The sequence below is a fragment of the Tachysurus fulvidraco genome, chromosome 20, assembly GCF_022655615.1.
Source record: "Tachysurus fulvidraco isolate hzauxx_2018 chromosome 20, HZAU_PFXX_2.0, whole genome shotgun sequence".
NCBI lineage: Eukaryota > Metazoa > Chordata > Actinopteri > Siluriformes > Bagridae > Tachysurus > Tachysurus fulvidraco.
Genome location: NC_062537.1, coordinates 13049882 through 13073651, shown reverse-complemented (window position 1 = coordinate 13073651; position 23770 = coordinate 13049882). Strand labels below are relative to the sequence as shown.

The following is a 23770-nucleotide window of genomic DNA, read 5'->3' as shown; positions in this document are numbered from 1 at the left end:
CCCTGGTAAAGGTTGAATGTTTCCGTTTCATTTGTCAACAATTTCTCAGCAATGTCGCACCCTGCTGGGGTTACTGTGTGGTTACATACATTGTGGTGTACAAACGTCTTACCTTGTGCAACTGTTCAAATTGTTGAACGTTGCTGCAAAGGTCGATTTTATACAGACTAAGCGGATAAAACAAACAGATTACTTATTAAAACAGGATGTAATAACAGCAAATATTCTAGTGTATTTTGGCCTACATACGCAGGGAAGACATTTATCCAAAACAAAAATTGTTCTTTAAATATTACATTTATCTAATGATCCTAATTTATCTAAAAATATAATATATTAAAATGAAATTAAAATTAAACATTTAGACAAATAACCACACTTAAAAACTCCCTTGAAAATAAAGGCATGATTTAATTGTACAAAGCACCTCAAGGTTGCATTGGTGAGGACGAGCCATAAAACAGGATGCTATATTACTATCAAGTGCTTTTTATGCCCCTGAAATGTTTTTTTACAACACTGGGACGGTGTATTTCCAAACTAACCCAAAGTTAACTCAACAAATTTAAACAAAGTGATAAAACTAACCGTTAGTCTAGTTAATGCTAATGCAGATTTCCATTTGATAGTTTGGAATCAAACCTGTGTTCATTGGAAAAACTTAAGTGTCATGTGTCGGTTTAACATTTTTTGTTTTGGACGACAGTATTATGTAGTAACAATTCACTCGAACTTGATTCCTTGTGCCAGTGGGAGGTCCTTGCTGTAGTTGATGGTGCTGTGTGAAGACAAAGAAAATATACTTTAGATTTCCTCATATGAGATTAGATAATGCACCAGCTTCAATCCTCCCTCTAGGAGGAACCATTAAAGACAATATGTAGCAGCCTACTGGTGTTTCTATATCAAAATGTTCTGACTAGGTCCTTTAACAACCCCGTTCAAAAAAAAAAAAAAGACCCATAACCATAAATCTGCACTTATCATTACACTAACAATTCACTTTAATAAGCATACATGCAACCTTCATGCAATTATCTAATCATGTAGTGGCATTACAATGCATCAAATTACGAATACAGTTCAAGAGCTTCAGTTAATCTCAGTGGCTGTGGCAGTGGTGTGGTTGTTGCTTTTCAGAATCTGGTATTGTAGAAAGTTAAAATTACAACAATCTTCAAAAATTAGGCGAAATGGTATGAGGAACATAAATACTTGATATGACAGAGGTTAGAGGAGAATGGCAAGACTGGGCTTAGCTGACATGATGAGCAGAAGACTAAGCTGGGTTCTAGCTAATAACATGAATCTGAGGCTACAGTGTGCAGAAATTGCCAGACAACTAAATACTTAAAAACCCAGACTGAGTAAATGTATTTTGGGCGATACATGGATTGAGGATTCCCAAGGGTTTCTAAGAAAGCCAAAGTACTCTTGTACAGAGGGGTCATGGGAAGTATTTATAGTCTGTCTGTCCTTTTTACCAAAAACCAGCAGAAGTACTGAAAGCATGAGAGTCTTCTTGCATAAAGCTTAATTATATATTTTTATTTACAGCATTTGGCAGATGCCCTTATCCAGAGTGCCACCCAAATGAGGATGAGGTTCTCCCTTGAGTCTGGTTCCTCTCAAGGTTTCTTCCTTTACCATTCAAGGGAGTTTTTCCTCACCACAGTCGCCTGAGTCACCTCAGACTTGCTCATTGGTGATAAATACAAACACATTTAAATATCTCTAATATTAATCTTGAATTTTATATTATATTAATCTTTATATTATTCTTTATAATAACCTTTTTTTCTAGGCTTATGTTCTGTAAAGTTGCTTTGAGACAATGTCAATTGTTAAAGCACTATAAAAAATAAACTTGAATTGTACTGAATACAAAAGTGCTTCAAAAGTCTCTAAGCACTTATCTATATCCTTGCACATTTATTGCCTGCCCGAATCTCTTTCCCATAAATCAAATGAATTTTTTTACTTATTTATTTAAAACCCACAGACTGATAATGTACATGTGCACATACCACGTTGACCTCCTCATATACTGCTTCCATGAGTCGCTGCCTGACTCGCGTCCACCTCCTGTGTGCTTTTCTCCTCCTGTACGCACAAAAGCCATACACTTACCATCTGTTCCTCACAGCAGCGTCTGTTTTGTATAGTATTGTAAAAAGGAACCTGTACCCACCGAATGCTCCTCCGATCTCAGCACCACTGGTTGGAATGTTGACGTTCACAATGCCACAGTCTGAGCCTTTAGGTCTGTAGTAGACAAAATCTTGTCTCAGTCTTCAAAAAAATGCTACACATATTGAACAGTGGACTGCATACAGAGTATTTAAAGACACCACGTACCCGAGCCAGCGGAACACTCTGCCCATGTCTTTAGTGAAGATGCTGCTGGAGAGACCCTGCTTAACTTCATTATTCCAGGCGAATGCCTCCTCTTCCGTCTAACAGTAAAACAAGAAAAATAAAATTTCAAACCTGAAAACTTGTGTGACTGTAATAGATAGATAGATAGATAGATAGATAGATAGATAGATAGATAGATAGATAGATAGATAGATAGATAGATAGATAGATAGATAGATAGATAGATAGATAGATAGATAGATAGATAGATAGATAGAAATGTAAACTGTCTTACCTTGAATTTGATCACATAAAGAATTGGCACAAATGTTTCTGTGTGAACGATATTAGCATCATGTGCCAGACCAGTGAAGATGGTAGGCTCCACATAGTTACCAGGGCGGTCCATGACCTGAGGAGTAAATTGTGAGGTGGGATTCAGTTTTGCAATTAAATCACTTCAGCTACACGAATATAGCAGATCCATCAAAATGAAGCTTTCCAAACCTGTTTACATGCATAAGACACAGTTTAAAGGTGCAACACTGTACCTTTCCACCACAAACCAGAGTGCCGCCCTGCTTCTTGGCCTGCTCTATGGCTGCCAGGTACTGGTCCACAGCTTGCTTTGTGTGCAGGGGACCGTACAGCGTACTAGCTGTTGTCAAAAACAAAAATACATTTGTAATCTGGTTCTTAGCTATTTATTTACATTTCAGAAATAACTTCTTTTTATGCATGACTATACAAGACACTTCAGGACAGTTTGTAAATTACCATCATTTCTGATTCATTCTTTCCTTTCATACACAGATTAAAGGAGCAGTGTTTTATTTTTCAGAGAGCGCCTTTGCTGTTTCCTCAACTGACTTCACCCTCACTGCTAAATCTATGCATATCTCAGCTCGGTGCCTTTTAAACAAGATCATGAAATTTCTGCTAGGGGAAGCGGCTAATTTTCAAGTTCTTTAAAAAAAATAAAAAAAATAAAAAAAAAATAAAAAAAAAAAAACTACCCAGATTTTATTGCATTGCTTATACATATTTATGGTATATTTGAAATCCTATTATTTAACACAGGTCTAGAAATATTTAGCAAACATTGGTCCCCCCAAAATATTAACTTACGGTCCCAGGGGTCGCCAATGCGGACTTGCTTGTAAGCCTTGATTAACCTCTCCACAACCTCATCATGGACACTCTCATGTAGCATCTAGTGAACACAGAAAAAAAAAAAAAAAAAAAGAAGAGAGACAGTTTATAGACTGCAGTTTAGTACAAATTAAACCATTAGATTAAATAAAAACAAACAATTAGAAAATGATTGAGTGTTTTGTGAAGAAGGAATGTGCTTAGGATGAGCTTTTCTTGTTTAATCAGCTCATTTTTGATATTGTATGGTGTGACATACAGACACACTCGCTGATAAAATTGTGCGTCACAAATGTAGAGTTTTATCATATCAAAAAAGTTTTAATTAAATCAGTGCTTTTAAAGTCACTTAAATTCTACTCACCAGTCTCCTGGTAGTGGTACAGCGCTGCCCTGCAGTTCCCACAGAGGCGAAGAGAGCTGAAGGTACTACCATGTTAAGGTCAGCATCCTCAAACACTAACAAGAACAACAATAAAAAGCATTAATCATTCTATCTACACAAGAAGCATGTTTATGGGCAAAACTTTTTAACTTACCGATGATGGCATTGTTCCCTCCCAGCTCTAGCAACTGTCGACCTAGACAAAAAAACAAATATAATCATGGAAATGTCCCAAACTTAGGACAAAGCTGTGATGATGTTTTAGTAGCATGTAATGTCATGTACACTGAAGTGAAGAACACAGACAGCGAGAAAAAGGGCACTCACCAAAGCGCTCCTGCACCATCAGTGCCACCTGTTTGCCCACGTGAGTGCTGCCAGTGAAAGACACGAGGTCCACCCTCTCATCTTTAGCAAGTGCTGTGCTATAAATAAGGAACATAACTAAACATGACTGGTTTGCACAAAAGCACATCAGGAGCATTAATGTGTCCAGGTTAAATGGATTTGTACAGTTGAGGGACCCTAAAGTGCTAGGATTTGACCAAAAAGCCCAAAGCCAACATTACCCATGAAAGTTTTTTCCTCAAAAACTAAATATACAAACACTATACGGCCAGTTGTTTGCACACCTGGCCATAATCCCATGCCAGATTTATAACCTTCTTTGCTGTTTGAGGCAGCATCACTGCAGATAAACATAGTCGAGAATCAGAGCAGGTGGAGAGAGGCTTGTTGAAGCAGTGGGTAACATAGAACCCTTTTTAGGTTGCACTTCTTTTGGTTGAATATTTTGGCGAATGCTGAAGAACGAATAACCTGACAGCAGAGCTCTGCTCAGATCCGGTCTGCCTCATGAGTCTTCCTCTGCACACATACACAACGTGTTCTACAGTGGAATCAGACACCACCATAGAGGCTTATTACTTAGTGAAATCAGAAAATCCCTTGCAAGCCTCCAACAATCTCTCTTCAACTTGCACAACGAGCGTCAACTGCTAATCAGGTGTACAAATACTTTTGGCCATGTAGTGTATATCTACTCAAACAAAATGACAAAGTTTATTGGCAAACAAAGTGGAGAGCTGGTGCCTTATCAACAGAATCATGTGTGAAATGTGTGTGCTTGACAAAAACCAACTAAAATGGGCACAGGACAAACCTGAAGAGTAAGTATTAAATGTACTTGTTTTTTTGGTCATGTCCATAAAGTGAAAAAACAAAACCATGGTATGTCTGGTGTAATCAGTGACTGTGCACAAACCCAATGTCAGCTCCACCACACGTCATAGAGCAGATAGCACCAGGAAGGTTATTCTGCTCCAACACCTCAGCCACAATTCTGAATGTACACACACACACACACACACACACACACACACACACACACACACACACACACACACACACACACACACGAGACATAAATAAGTTTATGGCAATGCATAACCATAGTGGTGAACTACTGCTCACACACTCGCCTAGTCACTGCCACACTGGTCAGCGGTGTGGTTGGGGCTCCTTTCCTGCCAAGAAAAGAAGCACATTTAACAGCAAAGTATTTCAAGCTTAAGTGAAGCATTTCAGGCTTAAGTGATATTTTTCTTTACCTTGTCACTTTGAATCCTACTTTTAAAACGGTATTAATAGGAAAATGTAAACAAATTTTCAAACGTGTTCTCACCAAAGGCAGACGTTGCCACAGATCAGAGCAATAGCATTGTTCCAGCCATACACCGCTACAGGGAAGTTAAAGGCCGTGATGATGCCCACCAGACCCACAGGGTTCCACTGCTCAATCAGGGCATGTCCTGGTCCTGAAAAAACATTACAAAAGAGCTTCTGAGTGGCCTGTTTAGAGATGTTGCCTAAGAGGTCCAGTTCTTAGCACACAGACAAAGATTGGTTCCATCCCAAAAGTGGAAACATTATAAACACTGACATATCAGTAATCCAAAAGCCTTCAGTGTTGCCCTCTCATCTCTTCTAAGCTTACAGACACAGTAAATGGCTAATTTAAAAACAAATTGCATTTTTACCACCACTGATGACATACTTTCAGAAGGCAAAACTGGACCACCAATCATACGGGAAAGTCCGACAGCGTAGTCGCACACGTCGACATACTCTTGCACCTCACCCACACCCTCCACGTAGATCTTCCCCATCTCCAGAGATACCTAATATTACAAAAACACACAGCAGTCCATACACATGCTTTAATTCTGATGTATTGGAACACTGAGTTATAAAAACGGGCGTACCAAGCTGCCGAGAACTTTGATCTTTTTCCTCAAAGCATCGCCGATCTGTCTTACAATCTCCCCTCTCTTTGGAGCAGGGATCTGGAGAAAACAGAGACACATGAAAGCCAAAAGAAGTATATTGTATGTTATGTGAGAAATAAATCATGACAAGGCAAGCTTTTACGGGAACATAAAACGATCCCCTCATCTGTGGTCTGATGTGGAACAACTTGAAGCAGAATCACGGTTATCTACATTTAACAGCATGCTCTTAAAACTTTTTGGTATTGGGCTTTGATTCTGTGGAACAACCGCCATACTGAGCTGTTGCATTAGAATGAGTGAAAATAAAAAAAATCTGAGCTTCAAAATTAAGTCTGTACAAAGAAACATGTGTATTCCAACCATCACATAATAAATCTTAGCTCCTTGACTTCATCTCAGTACCTACATCTGCCCAAAGTTTCCATGCCTCTCGTGCCTTTTGTACGGTTTCTTCATATTCCGCAAGGGTAGCCTGATTAAAAGAAACAAATGACAAAAATCAGAACAAACCATCTTACCGTACACGTTTAGCCCTTTATAAGGATTCAAACAGGGATCTCCCTTTCAAGTTCTTTCATTATTTAAAGTACAATTTTTTTACCCCCTTTTATTTTAGATATTTACCACTTTGTAGTGAACCTTTAGATACGTCCACAATTTATTGTTTCCTTAAGTGCAAAGGGATTCTTTGTGTACGTTTATGATATCAGTTGATCATTTCTGCATGTGTATTGTATAGATATTTGTTGGCAGTTTATTACTGAGAGTTGAGTCTTGTTTCTTAGGATCAAGCATGAAACACAGTAATGTGGAGGTCGAGTTACCTGTCGGACTCTGGCGATGGGCTCGTTGTTGGCAGGACAGTATGATGTGACCACCTAGAGGTTTAAAGAAATAATCATACATGTAAAAACCTCATGATGTAAAATTTGACTCTGACATAAGAACATAACACTGGGATATACTGAGATCTACAATGGAAAATAATTGCTTTTGAACATGAGATCGAATGTGATTGTTTTTTTCTTAATGCAGGCACATTGAACATTATAAAAGAATGGACACACTTATGCAACCAGTATTATAAGCTTTTTTTTCTCCTTATAGATACTTCTGACTGTTTTTCATTTAATGTTTATATGTTGTAATTTCACGCTGAGAACAGGGAAAGTTTTGACCCGATTAATCTTTGTACCATTTGTTCCGTCACAAAAAAATTGCCAAAAAGTCATGACATGACTAAATCACCTATTTGTATTAATCATAGTCATGACTTTTTATATTTATTATATATTGTGATAAACAGTGTGTACTGTGATTTAGTTTAAAGGGGCACAATGAAAGATTCTTGCACTGTAACCTTTGGTGATGAATCATATCCAAATGTTGAAATAATGCTTAAGAAATGATTTACTGTGTAACTCTACTAGCTTGCACTTTTGGATCATGCAATGCCACATGACGTGCATGCTGAAACACTGCACACTAATGTGTTATAATATGGGGATAATTGACAAATCACAAATTAATAAAAAAAGAGAAAGCTTACTAATTTCCGATCTGCTACGTATGTCATCGTGACACACTCGCATGTATGTCACTGTTAAAAAGGATCTGTAGCTGCAAAAGGATTCAGAGTCCATGCACTAACCTAGACAAGGATCGTGTGAAGATCTTGTACAGACTACATCACTAACATACGACAGTGCCTGATACATTATATACTAAGATCAGTTTAGATAATAATCCCAGTTTTGGTTCATTGTTATAGAAGCTCATTGTGTAACACTAACCCAGGGTCATATTACAATACATGATGCAACAGCTACAAAGTGATCTAATCTAAATACAGTATGACAGGCCTGTGTGGGCCTCTGATCAGTACAGGCAGAGGTTTGCATGCATCCTCTCTGACTGTGTGTATATTTAGCACTAGTCACCTGTTCTTACCTCTCCTTTACCTCCCCACGTGCCGTTATAAACACCAGGGTTTTCTTCGCTTAGACCTAGTTCTTTTAGCCAGGAATACTTCGGCTGATTGATCAGAAGTGTAGACATGGCTGCGGTGTGTCGGATAGTCAGAGAGCAAAGTTTTTTCCGAAGTGCAAAGTGGCGGAGAGAAGCAAGAGCGAGTGTGTGCTGCATGGCTGGAGCAATAAAACGCCAATGCGCATGTGCGTACCAAAGAGCCTGACGCGCACGTCTCATGACTAAAGCCGGGTTGCCAGATATATATATTACATAGAAATCACCACAAACGAGGATCTACATCTTATCAACTATTCAAGCACCCAACCATGTGGTGGCAACAGAATGCATAAAATCATACTGATGCAGGTCAAGAGCTTTAATAAGGGAAAATGGTCTGTTACCTGTGACTGTGGCATGGTTTGTGCTTTCAGGAGGAACTGGTTTGAGGATTTTAGATACTGTTGACTTCATGTAGAGGTTATACAGATTGTATGAGAAAAGAAGAAATCTTTAGTATGAGAAGAGATTGGTCAGGTGTGTGTAAGTTCACTGGAAAGCTACGATAAGTTCTGTTAACAACTGTGGTTAGCAGAAGAACATCTCTGAATGTAAAACACAACAAAACATAAGACTCCATGTGTAGAAGGCAAAATAAGGCTTTATTTCTACAGACAAGAACAATTATCTGTGGGTGAAGGCTCATTAAATCTGTACCCGTGAATGTTGGAAAATCAGGAAATTCGTTAACAATCCTGGTAGAAAACATTAGTTGTGCACCTATACACACTGGACAAACATTGTGGGTTATAAGCCAAGTGCTACAGTGTGGAGGTGAAAGCTACCAACAGGGATGTTAAATTTATTTTACATGTATTTAATTCATGCAAAGCTTTGATCTGACTGACAGACAGAAAGAAAAAAGAGAGAAAGAAAGAAAGAAAGAAAGAAAGAAAGAAAGAAAGAAAGAAAGAAAGAAAGAAAGAAAGAAAAACTAACTGACAGACAGACAGAAAAAAGAAAGACTGACAGACAAAGACAGATAGACAGAAAGAAAGAAAGAAAGAAAGAAAGAAAGAAAGAAAGAAAGAAAGAAAGAAAGAAAGAAAAACTGACTGACAGACAGACAGAAAAAAAGAAAGCCTGACAGACAAAGACAGATAGACAGAAAGAAAGAAAGAAAGAAAGAAAGAAAGAAAGAAAGAAAGAAAGAAAGAAAGAAAGAAAGAAAGAAAGAAAGAAAAACTGACTGACAGACAGACAGAAAAAAAGAAAGACTGACAGACAAAGACAGACAGACAGAAAGAAAGAAAGAAAGAAAGAAAGAAAGAAAGAAAGAAAGAAAGAAAGAAAGAAAGAAAGAAAGAAAGCTCACAACTAATTCAGAACAGAAATAAATGACAAGCCTAATCCAGTTTTTGCCACAAAGCAGAAAAATAGATGAGGCAATATGATACTTTTTCGTGTCTGGATGCTTAATTGACATTTTGTTGGCTAATTTGCTGAGACAACTGAACCCTTTTCATTATTTTAGAGATTTAATTTCAAGAACCAAATCCCTCCACTAGTGACGAGGTAAAATATTCGCTCTGGCAACCCCGACTCCTACACCGTTATTGGTCAAATCCCGACTCTCCCATTAAACCAAATAAAGCACATTATACATTATAGTTAATCATGTACACGAGTCTAAAGTCAGTCCTTTATAATAGATAAAGGAATTGGTAAATCTCTGAAAATTAAAATATACAAAATAACATTAGATAAAGGGGAAAAATATATTAAATAAACTTATTTTTGGAACCATATTAGAGCTTGTTATTATTATTATCATTATTATTATTATTATTATTATTATTATTATTATTATTATTATTATTATTAATTCTGAATTTTCTAGTTATAATGCACACCCTGTTTGTGGACTTCAGCTCTGCCTTTAACACCATCATCCCATCACTCCTCCAGCCCAAATTAACCCAGCTCTCCGTGCCCTCCTCTGTCTGTCAGTGGATCACCAGCTTTCTGACAGACAGCAAACTCAAATCGAGCACCCGCACTGTCAGCACTGGCACCCCTCAGGGTTGTGTACTCTCCCACTGCTCTTCTCCCTGTACACAAATAAATGCACCTCTAATGACCCCTCTGTCAAGCTCCTGAAGTTTGCAGACGACACCACACTAATTGGCCTCATCAAGGACGGTGACGAGTCTGCCTACGGACTGGAGGTTGAACGGCTGGCTGTCTGGTGCAATCTTAACAACCTGGAGCTGAACATGCTCAAGACAGTGGAGATGGTAGTTGACTTCAGGAGAAGTGTGACAGCAGTGGAGTCATTCAGATTCCTGGGAACCATAATCTCCCAGGACCTGAAGTGGGACATTCACATAGTTCACATTCACATTGTTAAAAGGCCCAGCTGAGGAAGTTCAACCTGCGACAGGATCTGCTGAAACAGTTCTACACTGCCATCACTGAATCCATCCTCTGCACCTCAATTACTGTTTGGTTCAGCTCACCTACCAAATCTGACCTCAGAAGACTACAGAGGGTGGTCCGGACAGTTGAGCGAACCATTGGCACAACTCTCCCCACTCTCCAAGATCTGTACTTCTCCAGAGTGAGCAAAAGGGCAAAGACAATCACTCTGGACCTCTCACATCCAGCACACTCTCTCTTTGAACTGTTGCCATCTGGTCGACGCTACAGAGCCCTGAGCACCAGAAAGACCAGACATGGGAGCAGTTTCTTCTCTCAGGCAATCCATCTGATGACACTTAACGTACACGGAACACACAACACTATTCTTACACATTATTTACTTAAAACATACTAAAAAAAATATTATTTATGTTTCAATTGCACATTTCACACTTGTACATTTGTACATACAAATTGTATATACTGTATATGTCATATTGTTACACTGTGGAGCTTCTGTCACTAAAACAAATTCCTCACATGTGAAAACATACCTGGCAATAAATCTCTTTCTGATTCTGATTCTGATTAGGCCCAATTTTAAAATGATTTATTATTATTTATTTATACATTTTCTGAGTTATTGATGTTTGAATTAAAACCATTCACTTCATGTGACACTAGAGAACTTTTTTTTTATCACCCCACCCTTATAAACCCTACAACACTATAATATTATTTAATATGTAATATAATATAGTCTAATATATTTTATAGTATGCATTATTTTATTTATTTTTTTTACCAGCAATATTTATAAAACTACAGTTTTGTAGGTTTTACTGTAGATTTACCCAATAAGAAGAGACACACGTGGCGTCGTTGCTCTTGAACTTCCGTATATCTTCCGGGTTAAAGAAATGGCGGGTCACAATAACAGAGACACAATGGAGAATCTAGAGGATGGAGAAATAAGTGGCTCTGATTCAGAGACAGAAATGCATTCAATTGAAAGGCAGCAGGTAAGAATATAAAACGTGCATATCCGTTTCCCCCTGGACAGTGTTTTAGAAATGTGTTTAACTGGCTTATTTTATCAGGTTAGCTAACTTCAGTCAAACTAGCTAGCTAGCTAAGTCATTATTAGCTATGAAATGTCACCACTCGCGTGTTTAGCTGCTTAATCTAGTGCCCTTGGGATTGCATCTAACGTTGTTTTATTTAAAAACAGTCTTTTATTGATGAAAGTAACGACATTAGCAGGATCCACTCATCTCAGACTAAGACATAACACATAAGAAAGACATCTTGATAGATGATCAAGTCAAGAAGCTTTTGTTGTCATGTCAACCACATATAGCTGTTGTAGTACACAGTGAAATGAGACAACGTTTCTCCAGGATTGTGGTGATACATAATGCATAAAACAAAGACCGAGCTATAAGGATTTAGTAAGTTCGTCTTAGATACATAAAGTGCAACCTGGTGTAAACAGTGCAGGACAAAAGACAATAAACAGAAACAGTGCAGACCTGTGTAAATACTGTGTGTTCAACAATATTGTGTGCATTAATACTATAATGAACACAGTTTCATAGCAGCAGTTACCTGAGATATTGTAAAGAATTGTGCAAACCAGCAAATGACTGAAATAATGAAGATGATGACATCTTGGTACTGTCTCTTCATACATACTACAGTGTACTATGTATCACTTGTTCTGTTTATTGTGTTGCAGTGTTGTGGGTAGGACCAAAACAGCAAAAGAAATGGCAGCATAATCAACAGGAAAGTATTGCCTTTGTACATTTCAATGAACCTGTTTTAATTCTTCTACAGCCACCTTCTGCCGGTGCTTTTTCCACCCAGCACTTCCAGAGCAGAGATCATCTACAGATGGCTTCACAAGTCACCGGCTATCGTAGCTCCATCGCAACTGAATCTAGTGATAGTGACTCGGAAGAAGAGGCTGCACTGTGGAGGCGAAAGCGACAGAAATGCACCAATGTTCCCGTGCCTCAGAGCGCTTTCGGAGATACCAGCACTGTCAGAGGAGCTCCATGCCGAAAAGTGAACAACATCTGGGGCTCTGTGGTGCAAGAGCAAAGCCAGGAAGCTGTCGCAGCTGAGCTCGGCATTATGGGAATGGAGGGGGGCGTAACTATGGACAGCCGCCAGTGTGAGACCTACAACTACTTACTGGCACGTAAACTGATGGAAAAGGAGAAGCAGGAGGAGGAGCATGGAATGGAGACCGTGCTGGAGGGGCAGCTAGAGGAATACATGCAGCGCGGCACACAGAAAAATAGCGATGGACATCTGAAAAGGAAGCGTCCAGTCAAGGATAGGCTGGGTCCTCGAGCTGAGATGGATTTTAAAGGGCGATATGAGATCACAGCGGATGACCCTAAAGATAAAGTGATTGATGAAATAGCACACAGGTGAGGAAAACCTCAGATAATCTACACATTTAAGAAATTTAACTCCATGAGTATTTTCTTGTTGACTCTGTGTTGTATTGCAAGATGACTGACTTGTCTTTTCTTCTTAAAAGGTTAATGGAGCCAAAGAAGGAGCTAATGGAGCGTGTTGTGAACGTGATTGGCACAAAGAAAGCCATAGAGCTTCTGTCCGAAACTGCAACAGTTGAACAAAATGGAGGTCTATATACAGTGGTAAGATTTCCACATATCAAATTTGAATAACTTTTACATTATAATGACAAAACAGCTCTTTTGTTTAAGAGCAATTTTTGTTTAACACAAATTAGATCAACAATTTAGTTTTCCTCTTTAATTTAAATTTCGTACTAATCACCACTACATTGCACTGCTGAGCTTCAGCATTTGGCTTGTTATCCTTTAGTTGGCTCTCTATTTAACTTTAGCATCCGAAAACGGCCGGAGTTGATGCGGGTTTTTGTTTTTATCAAACAGGAGGCACACCTGACTCTGTTTAACCAGTTCATCTTGGCTTTCAGTAAGCCTTGCATGTGGTTTCTGCTTGGGTGGGACAAAAACCTGCAACCACACCAGCTGAAAACTCCTGTGTTAACATGATGTTTTCTATTTGTTTCCTTACCATAGGATGGCAGTCGAAGGAGGACACCTGGAGGGGTTTATCTGAATTTGCTGAAGAATACTCCTAGTATTACTCAGGATCAGATTAAGGTATGATGAAAAGAACAAACTATGATGGTGTTAAACCTATTCTAATGTCAACACACCGCTGTTTAGATATTCCCTTATTTTCCACAAAAGCGCTTCATAATAACTTTTGAGTGTTTTCATTCATCCATATTCTTGATTTCTCTGTTCTTTTATCTCCTGCTTGATTAATTGATATGGTAGATGATACTGGCCTGAACTACTCTTGATCCAATGTACCATATTTTCCATTTTCAATGTAGCAATATTTTCCATATTTCCATCCATTTTTATTATTATCTATCTATCTAGCTATCTAGCTATCTAGCTATTTATTTATTTATGTGAAGAATCATCTCAGGGTGTCATCGGTGGTGACCTCATTCTAAATTTAAAATTTACTTGATATACTAATTAATTCTATTGAATAATTTTGCTAATTTTATTATTTATTTATTTATTTTTTAGTAAAGGTGACAGACTTGGCAGGGTCACATCTGTTTTGATTTAAAAAAAAAAAAAAACTCGATCATTTCTTGCAGAGTGTGAGACTTATTTGTAACATGTATTGTGTACAAAGGGGATTACAGAGAGGCTACGTCAGCCTGTACATCAGAAACACTTATCTTGCTCTTAAAAAAAAAAAAAACTTTTTTGGTTTCTAGGAAATATTCCATGATGAGAACCAAAAAGAGTTTAACAACAAGAAGGCAAACAAGAAGGCAGCCAAGCAGAGGCAAAAATACTTAACAGCCAAGAAAATGAAACAAGCGATCGGCACTTTGAACCTGCAGGAGCACGATGACGTGTCTCGGGAAACGTTTGCCAGTGACACCAACGATGCTTTGGAGTCCCTGGAGGACGGAGGCGAGGAGCAGGCCGAGCCTGCGCTGGGTACAGAGGAATCTCCTGTAGTTTACAACTCGGTCGACCTGGAGGTCTTCTGATGTCACTGGTTGTCTTCATGAGTGACTGTGTAGACACTTAAATGTCTAATGTGGGCTGAGAAGATTAGATTGCATTTTAACACAGTCATTTCTTTCCCCTTGTCTGTCATGTGAGGTTGGACATGACACGTTCTTACACTCTGTATAAAGTGTGTGTGTGTGTGTGAGAGAGAGAGAGAGAACAAGCTCAGAAACTTTAGGCTGCTTTCACACAAGGTTTTTTCCCTGCTCAAATTCTACATGTAATCTTGTGGGAAGAATTCAGGATGTGATCCTGTCACTCTGGAGCTCTTTCAAAAATAAAATGAAACTTTTTCTCCAGCACTTTTTCATTAATCAGGTTTCAATTCTGCACCAAGTGCAGCATGTCAACATGGACACCTGTGCTTGTAAGGGAAAAAAAAATTTCTTCAAAACTGAATGTGTTGTTTCATGATTTATTCATGTGAGCTAGAGATGATGAGATGAACAAAGTTTGTGTCTGCTAAATCTGGCTGAATACAGTGATCTGGATAGTGGTTCAGAAAAAGCCACTGCAGTGTTTTTTTTTTAGGGTTAGTGTGAAGGCAGCCTTATTCGTGACACCTTTGCATTTTGAGAGCTTTAATGCAGTATGTTGTTTAGTGCATCCGTTTACAATAATGTGCTTTACTTGCCCACTCGTTTCCTATTTCTGTTAGTATTAAATGGCTGTGCAGATACAGTAAGTTAAAGCTACTAATATATATTCTCTTTGTTTTGAACGTCAAAGAATATACTTAATACTATGTGTAAAAGTATTAACAGATCTCATGATATTATGCCTAAGACAAAGCAACACTCTGTAAGCATCTGTTCCAATCTAGTAGTAATGGTGCTTCATCATCATGCACTTGTTCTGCCTGCCGGTGACTAACCACATTGTCAAATTTGTATTTGTGAAAAATGACTGTGTTCAGATACACTAAGCATTCAGAATACTCATCGTATCGTGAGTGTTTTGGCGATGAATAAAATGTGTCAAATTTTATGTTTGCTACTGAATCCTTCATTTTAAAATAAAGCTCTATTTAGAATCCATTTTTATTCTTTTGTCTGCTGTCACAACGAGTCAGGAAGTAACAGCCTGCTTTTATATTACTATATGCTTGCTCTATAACTAAAAGTACCTCAGTGATAGTCAACGGTTTCCTGTCTTTTATGTTAAAACTCTGACTCAGTTGACCCACAGCTCTCTATTTCTCTCACTCTCTCTGTCTCTCTCACTGAAATCATTAAAATGTCCTTTCGCAGCTCAGACGATCGATGATGATGACGATTCATCTAAGTTTAGTTCAGTAAGTTTTTTCTCTACCGCGTCATAGTTTATCACAAAATGATGTCTGCATTATGTAGGATGAGAAGAAAACAGCTTAATTACTGTGTCCCTTGACATTGCTGTGAAAGAGCATTTTTAGATTAAATTTAGTACGTTTACTGATAAAACTGGCTCTAAGAGGTCTGTGGGATGTGACAGAACCTCTTCACCGCTGGCATAGATCCAAAGAGTGGTGCAGGCTCAACTCTGAAAAGTTGTCATGGTGACTGTCCAAATTGTGATGAGTTGTTATGTCAGCTCCTATGTCGTATAAATTATGCCAGAGTTACAGAATCCCAAGGCGTTTGATGCAGGAACGCAGTCACTACATGTCTTCTTTGTTACTTGGGTGGTATTATTTAGGGCACATCTTTTTTTTTCTTTTACATTTAATATGTACATTTGTTTTTTACATAAAATAATGTAAGGTACATAATTTGACATGATGAACCACAGATGCATCTAAACCTTTACTCTCAAACATTATAGAAATAATCTGCACTATGGTTGCACCCCATGAAGTAAAGTTAGTTACCTTTATTCAAAGAGTGTATTATATGATCGCCCAAAACGATGGTGTGAATTTGTGTGTTATTTTATTATAATAATTTGCCAGTTATGTATTGTTGTAGAGATAATGTGGAAATCATTTGTGCCTTTGTGTTCTTCTTGGTTCTTTAGTTTCTTCCACTATCCAGAAACATCATGGACTAGTGACTTCAAATTGCTCCTAAACCTCATATATAAGGGGGGAAAGAGATAAGCTGTGAAGATTTGGCATCCTGTCCGGGATATATCGCTGCTTATCCCCCAGTATTAACTCTGGATGTATCATTTACATACTGAAGTGGTTGGTTAGTGATTAGTGTTGGGGTTAAAATGTGTTGACACAGCACTTTACACTAAAAAAAACAATACTTTCTCAGTGCTTCAGTTGAGTTGTGGTTGGTAACAGTGCAGATTGATGTAAGGGGGGTTGTAGATACTGATTTAAAAGCTAGGATTTCAGGAAAAAAAAGATCTAGGAATAATTTCATTTCTGTAATGTGAATAAAAGGTCATTGATTTGTACTTTGTACAGCTGAAATGTCAGTAAAGGATGAATTGTATATTAAGCTACAGGCACAGAAGCATTACACACATTTGCATTTAGAAGTCAGCAAATCAAATGACAAGAAACATAACACAAGTAATATGTAAGTAACAAGTAGCAAACAGGTGATTACAGTGATGGAATAATTGGTTCCTTATACTTTAAATGAATAATGAAGTCGTCTTCTAACTAAGATTGCGTGAAAACCTCTACTCCCGTCAGGACCGTAAGGCAGGCGTAGGACTCCAGGAGGTGCCGTGTCTCCATTTAGTAGCTTTTTATCACTCGTCTGACAGTGTTTGTTTTGGTTGCCGCACAACTTTCGTTTCTCTCGCAACTCTGGACTTGTGTCTGGACTTCCCCAGACCTCTGAGGCTAACAGTGGAGAAATGCGAGGGCCTGGAAGGGGTGCACGTATACATCTAGGGCTTGAACGTGGGCTATTTAAGGGGCTGCTACACACCTGGCCAGAACAAACACGAGGTATGCTCAAAGGCGATGAAGAGGTGAACTCAGATTCTGAGGAGCTATATGCTGATGAGTCTTCACCACAAGTCTGAAGCTGCAACATGCGTTGGTTCAGGATGGAGATCCCCTTCCCATTACTTTTGTCCTCCAAACCCACATCTACGGCTTTCTTCTTGGAAGCTTTCCCTATCAGGAGTACTCTCATGTTACCTTCAGACTGTGACAGTTGGTGGTAAGCACGTCCAGCTCCTTCCAGATCTTCATATTCCACTAGTACGCTCTCCTTAGTGAACAGCTCTGGGTATCTGTAGCTGTATTTCTGAAGCTCAGGCAGGAGCTCTCTGCCAGGCCTGTTGACCCGAGCCATGGTAATGGTACCAAACGGCTCCAGAATTGCAATAGCAGTTTCCATGGTGCTCTTGCAAGGTGTTGATGTGCCGTGTGCCATGTTCTCTGTCAGATTTGATTCTGTGATGTTCCAGACCAGCAGCAGTCTGCTCGGTACCTGAAAGAGGACAGACTCGGGCACCGGCTCAATTCTGCGCACTTTATTTCCCTCTTTGTTCACCTCTAGTATTAACGAATGCCGGAGGGCATATGCTGTGACCCGCCAATCTTTTGTCAACTGCTTCATCTGAAATCAAAGTGAAAGTATGTAAACACTTAGCTATACAGTATATACCAAGAAATCATGCTAAAAATTAAAGACCATCCAAGGTAAAACTTTATAACACTATTACAGGAAAGAGGCACCAGCTTACCTTTTTAAAAGAGGTCAGCAACTTGATATTGACATAACCCATCTTATTTCTCCTGACATGCTTTAAAAGGAAAGCATCCTTGACCAGATTCTCATCAGAGAGATAATATTCAATCTGAGAGACCATCTTTTCTATTAGATCAGCATCCGGAGGTATCCAGTCATCAAGGTCTATATCTTCATCGTTTTCATTCGGCGTAGAGAAATATCTGAGGAATAAACGGGGTATACACGAATGAGAAAAAAAATAGTTCACCAGCAAAAAGAATAAAGTATAAAACAACAACAGAGCTTACTTTTTAGTCCTGTCCATTTTGTCGTCAGCTTTGGCGTTTCAGTGCAATTGGCAGCAGTATTCTTCAAATGTGTGTCAGCGTGAAAATGTTTAATAACAGCCCTCAGAGCCTGAGTGGTCTTGTCTGCCCTCGATGCTCTCCTTCACTGTTATAAATCTGCTGTAAACACCCACACAACTGAATCTGTCATGCAGAAACTAACCAATCGATAGCGTTTACCAGAACAATGCTGTAAAGTGGTATTACCATTTGAGGACACTTCCACACACTGACATCACAAGAGGAGCCAAAATAAGTTACACAAATTCTTGTGCCAAAAATAGCTGTGTTATGTGATTGTACTAACATAAGTATCTATTCATGATTTGGGTCTAGATTTAGCTCATTATGGGTATATACTTCATTCTTATTTGAATTCTGAACAACAGATCACGAGAAGCCAATTATAAAATTAGGTTTCAATGGATTCTTCAAGACAAATAAAATCAATGATCAAATAACAGAAAAGACTGCTGTTATGAAGGTCATCATAAAATATACAACTGTGTCATAGACATAGTTGATTACACATTAGCTTAATCAAGCTTTATCTTATCTGCACAGTCATTTAATATTAAAAGAATTAGAAAACGAGTGGGCAAGTAAAGCGCATTATCGTAATATCGGATGCACTAACAACATACTGCATAAAAGCTCTCAAGATGCAAAGGTGTCATTAATAAGGCCTGCTTCACACTGCTTTTTTTTTAACCATAAAAAAATACTGCAGTGGCTTATCTGAACATCCAGCATAACTACTTTATATGCTGCATGTGCCTGCAAGATTGTTGTTTGTTTCAAATCACATATTTCCAGACAATTCCAGATGTGTTTCTATATACACAACTGTCTAGGTCGTTCACACAAAAGAAATATGTACACCAATCAGCTATGCCATTAAAACCACTAACTATTTTGTTACAGTGGCAGCTGTGATATATACAGCTTTCATATCATAGCCAGCATTGTTTTTATCCAGCAATTTGTGCTTTAGTAGTTCTTCTGCAGGATCGGACCAGACTCCCCATGCACATCAGTGAACATCTGCAAGCATGACCCTATCACTGTTTCACCTCTTGTTCTTCCAGACCACTTAGATCTACATGGTTGCCCATTGTTCCTGCTTTCAACACATACATTTTAATAACTTACAGTTGCAGTCTAATATATCCCACCCCTTGACACGTGTAATAAAATAATGATTATGGCTAACTGCTTTTAGAAAATAAACAAAATAGATTTGTTGTGTGTTGATCATCTTCTATAAACCATCTTCTTAAACAGACTCGTGCAGCAGTGAGGGGAAAAATATTGCACCGCATGAGCAAGAGAGAGACCAGACAGTCAGCGTAGTGAGTTTTGGTGACAATTGTGAGGGAAATACACAGTTTATTCACATAAACTGTGTAGTCAGCCGTTCTCCCTCCCATCTGCACGTTGTGAATTGTGAATGCAGGCAGGTCAGTGAGTTACAGGTAGGGTTGGGAACCGAGAACCGGTCCTTATTCAGAACCGGTTCTGTTTTTTAACAGGAACCGGAACCGCGAGGAATTTTTTAATTCCGATGCAATGATGGGCAAAGCGCTGGGAGCTGTCACTTTAAACAGCCATGTCTTACCTCATGAATATTATACTGTTTACAATCACCTACAGTCACCTCTCTGAATCTCCTCCTCCAAAGAGAAAATCCATCTATATTTCTTTGTAAGATGAGGTATATCTTGAAGGGATGGAAGCCAGTATTTTGCCTTTCAGGTTGCAGTAATATAATATTTGGGTGAGATAATTCTTTCTTTAATATATATTTCAGATGATTAAATTCATTCGCAAGCTATGCTCTAAGTTCATCTTGCCCACAGTACTACAGTCCAATCACAAGCCTGAGGCCATTCCATATGTGGATAAGGAAAACCATCTGCCTGGTAATTATGTTGGTTTTCCGTTATAAGCTTATTATTATGTTGGCTTTGTAGAAGCCAACATTCTGATTTCCGTTATAAGCTTATTATTATTATTATTATTATTATTATTATTATTATTATTATTATTATTATTATTAGACAAAAATTTGGCGTTCGAGCCACATGCACCAAATTCGGATATGTCGTAGACCCTGGTCTGAAGTTTGTTGCTTCTATTTTTCTAAGCGATCGGAATTCTGGCATTCCCGGTACGGAAGCTCAAATTGGCCTTTTTTCCCATAGACTTCCATTATAAACTTTTGAGGTTTATAACTCGGCCGAACTCGGACAGGTTCTTTAGGACCTTACTCTGGACGAAGTTTTTATTCCGGAGTTCCGACGGAATTTTTGGTTTTCCCGTAGTCGACGATCGAACATCCCATAGACTTGAATGGGGAATTCCGAAAAGTCCTCTAAGCTCTCACACACACAATACATCCAGCATTAAGAACTGCATGTACTGTTCTATGCAGTATAATAAGTAGAATCCCATAATGACTGCAGTAGTGACATGAAATGTCCAAACCCTCAGTAGCCACTTTTTGCCAAAAGTATTGGCACCCCACCGGGTATTCTGGTGACGTCACTTGACACCACGTGACGTCACGTGTAGCCCCGCCCCCAAAACAAGTGAAATAAAAAATTTGCACAACATGGACATGTGACATATCAAAACACTCAGCACAATGAGGGGAACTGCTCCATGGGTATTCTGGTCACGTCACGTGACGTCACGTGAGGTCACGTGAAAATTAAAAATTTGCACAACATGGACATGTGACATATCAAAACACTCAGCACAATGAGGGGAACTGCCCCACGGGTATTCTGGTCACGGCACGTGACGTCACGTGTAGCCACGCCCCTAAAACCAGCGAAATAAAAAATTTGCACAAAATGGACATGTGACATATCAAAACACTCAGCACAATGAGGGGAACTGCCCCACGGGTATTCTGGTCACGTCACGTGACGTCACGTGATGTCACATGTAGCCCCGCACCAAAAACAAGCAAAGTTAAAAATTTGCACAAGATGGACATGTGGCATATTAAAACACTCAGCACAATGAGGGGAACTGCCCCACGGGTATTCTGGTCACGTCACGTGATGTCACATGTAGCCCCGCCCCCAAAACCAGCGAAATCAAAAATTTGCACAACATGGACATGTGACATATCAAAACACTCAGCACATTGAGGGGAACTGCCCCACAGGTATTCTGGTCACGTCACGTGACGTCACGTGTAGCCCCGCCCCCAGAACAAGCGAAATAAAAAATTTGCACAACATGGACATGTGACATATCAAAACACTCAGCACATTGAGGGGAACTACCCCACGGGTATTCTGGTCACGTCACGTGACGTCACATCGCGTGAAAATTAAAAATTTGCACAACATGGACATGTGACATATCAAAACACTCAGCACATTGAGGGGAACTGCCCCACGGGTATTCTGGTCACGTCACGTGACGTCACGTGTAGCCCCGCCCCCAAAACCAGCGAAATCAAAAATTTGCACAACGTGAACATGTGACATATCAAAACACTCAGCACATTGAGGGGAACTGCCCCACAGGTATTATGGTCATATCACGTGACGTCACGTGACATCACGTCGCGTGAAATTTAAAAATTTGCACAACATGGACATGTGACATATCAAAACACTCAGCACAATGAGGGGAACTATCCCACGGGTATTATGGTCACGTCACATGCTAATGTCTGCTCACCTCCAAAAGTATTGTAGCTTTCACAATCTTTCTGTCCAATTGCCTCCAAAATGCACCGGCCTTTGAGAATACTTGCACCGTCAAAGCCAAAATCAAAGTTTCTAGATTGTTTGTTTGTAAGATGAAGCTCAAGGATAGGTGTGTATGTAGGTGTTTTTTTAATTATATTTTTACATTTCTAATAGGAAACAAACTGAGTGTCGGCTTCACCACCAGGGCTAGACTCAACCATCTACTTGCTGCCGGGGACATCACAGCCCATCAAGTGGACAAATTCCAAACTGCAGCTCTGAAGTTCTTGATGAAAGCCATGCTTCAAGTGGGAGCCATCCAAATCAGTGATTAGGGCCGCAAAATAAGCCACCAGCACTTACAACAGAGCACATCTGTAAATCTGTAAACATTAATCTGTAAACATGTTCTGTACAGATACCAAATCTGTAAACAATTCTGTACAGATACCAAATCAATATATACTTAATAAAATTCTGCTAATGAAAGTATTTTTTGTTTGTATTTCTTTCCACACCAAGCCACGCCCCTCCATAAGCCCCTCCCCATAACCAAAGCGCTGCCCCCAAAATCTCACTCTAAGGTGAACTCAAAAGTTGGCAATAGTGATGGGAAGTTCGGTTCTTTTTCGCGAACCGGTTCTTTCGAACAGTTTGATTTAATGAACCAGTTCAAAAATCCAGTTCACCAGTTCTTTTACGTCCTGACTTAATGACGTCATTCACAATGACGTAATGACACAAATTCCATCATCCTGCTGCCAGCAGATATTAATACAATAAATTTAACACATTCGAAAAGTTCTTTGTAATACTAAAACACCCAGTACAGTGATTGATGTGCAAACGTGGATGTTTTATGTGTTTTAAAGATATAAAGTTAATAAACTAATCTTCATCAACTTACAAAAAGCGGCATATAAAAATACAGACTAACCTGCACAACAGTCAATAGTAAAATTAACTGACATATATTAAGTGAACAGTTGTATGATTTTTTTTTAATAAAAATATTTAATAGCCTATGACTAGTTACTATGCATATCCCAATATGTATAATTTGCTCTAAAGGTTCACACATGTGCAGTATCAACAGCTAATCGGTTCTCAGTATGTCGGACGTGTCCGAAAGAAACAGTTCTCAGTTCAGTGTACTGATGATTCGCTGTATCAGTTCATCGGTTCTCGGATGCGTCAGAAAGAAACAGTTCTCAGTTCAGTGTACTGATGATTCGCTGTATCAGTTCAGTAATTCACGCATGCGCACTATCAACAGCTCGAGCAGTTCTCTCAGCACAACATGTCTCAGTTCAGTGTACAGGAGTTACATATACTTCGGGGTATATTAGTTTATTTAGAGTCGGAGGAGCTGTCAGGAATGACCGAAAGTGAGTAAC

General features: G+C 39.0%; 3 protein-coding genes across 4 annotated transcripts; 1 reads left to right on the top strand and 2 right to left on the bottom strand.

Annotated features, from left to right (window-relative positions):
• Positions 1–391: 391 nt before the first annotated feature.
• aldh7a1 (aldehyde dehydrogenase 7 family, member A1) lies at positions 392–8365 on the bottom strand. The gene is made up of 18 exons (XM_047804744.1): positions 8137–8365; positions 7011–7064; positions 6593–6658; positions 6160–6240; positions 5952–6075; positions 5580–5712; positions 5377–5421; positions 5160–5237; positions 4223–4320; positions 4050–4091; positions 3875–3969; positions 3487–3571; positions 2910–3016; positions 2654–2770; positions 2359–2456; positions 2192–2265; positions 2028–2103; positions 392–778 (listed from the first exon to the last, which is right to left on the bottom strand). The coding sequence occupies exons 1-18, from the start codon at positions 8329–8331 to the stop codon at positions 724–726; spliced, it is 1623 nt and encodes a 540-aa protein (XP_047660700.1). The 5' UTR covers positions 8332–8365; the 3' UTR covers positions 392–723.
• Positions 8366–11443: 3078 nt separating this feature from the next.
• phax (phosphorylated adaptor for RNA export) lies at positions 11444–15727 on the top strand. Of its 2 annotated transcripts, none has more exons than XM_027173721.2 (5): positions 11444–11597; positions 12415–13016; positions 13130–13250; positions 13662–13745; positions 14387–15727. In XM_027173721.2, exons 1-5 carry the CDS (start codon positions 11496–11498, stop codon positions 14666–14668), a joined length of 1191 nt encoding a protein of 396 aa, XP_027029522.1. In that variant the 5' UTR covers positions 11444–11495; the 3' UTR covers positions 14669–15727. The 2 variants fall into 2 exon arrangements, with proteins under 2 accessions (XP_027029522.1, XP_027029523.1); XM_027173722.2 differs by having other exon boundaries at positions 11477–11597; positions 12314–13016.
• Positions 15728–16132: 405 nt separating this feature from the next.
• Positions 16133–19784, bottom strand: LOC113660308 (la-related protein 6-like). The gene is made up of 3 exons (XM_027173692.2): positions 18622–19784; positions 18327–18534; positions 16133–18199 (listed from the first exon to the last, which is right to left on the bottom strand). Exons 1-3 carry the CDS (start codon positions 18636–18638, stop codon positions 17252–17254), a joined length of 1173 nt encoding a protein of 390 aa, XP_027029493.2. The 5' UTR covers positions 18639–19784; the 3' UTR covers positions 16133–17251.
• Between the last annotated feature and the right edge of the window lie 3986 nt (positions 19785–23770).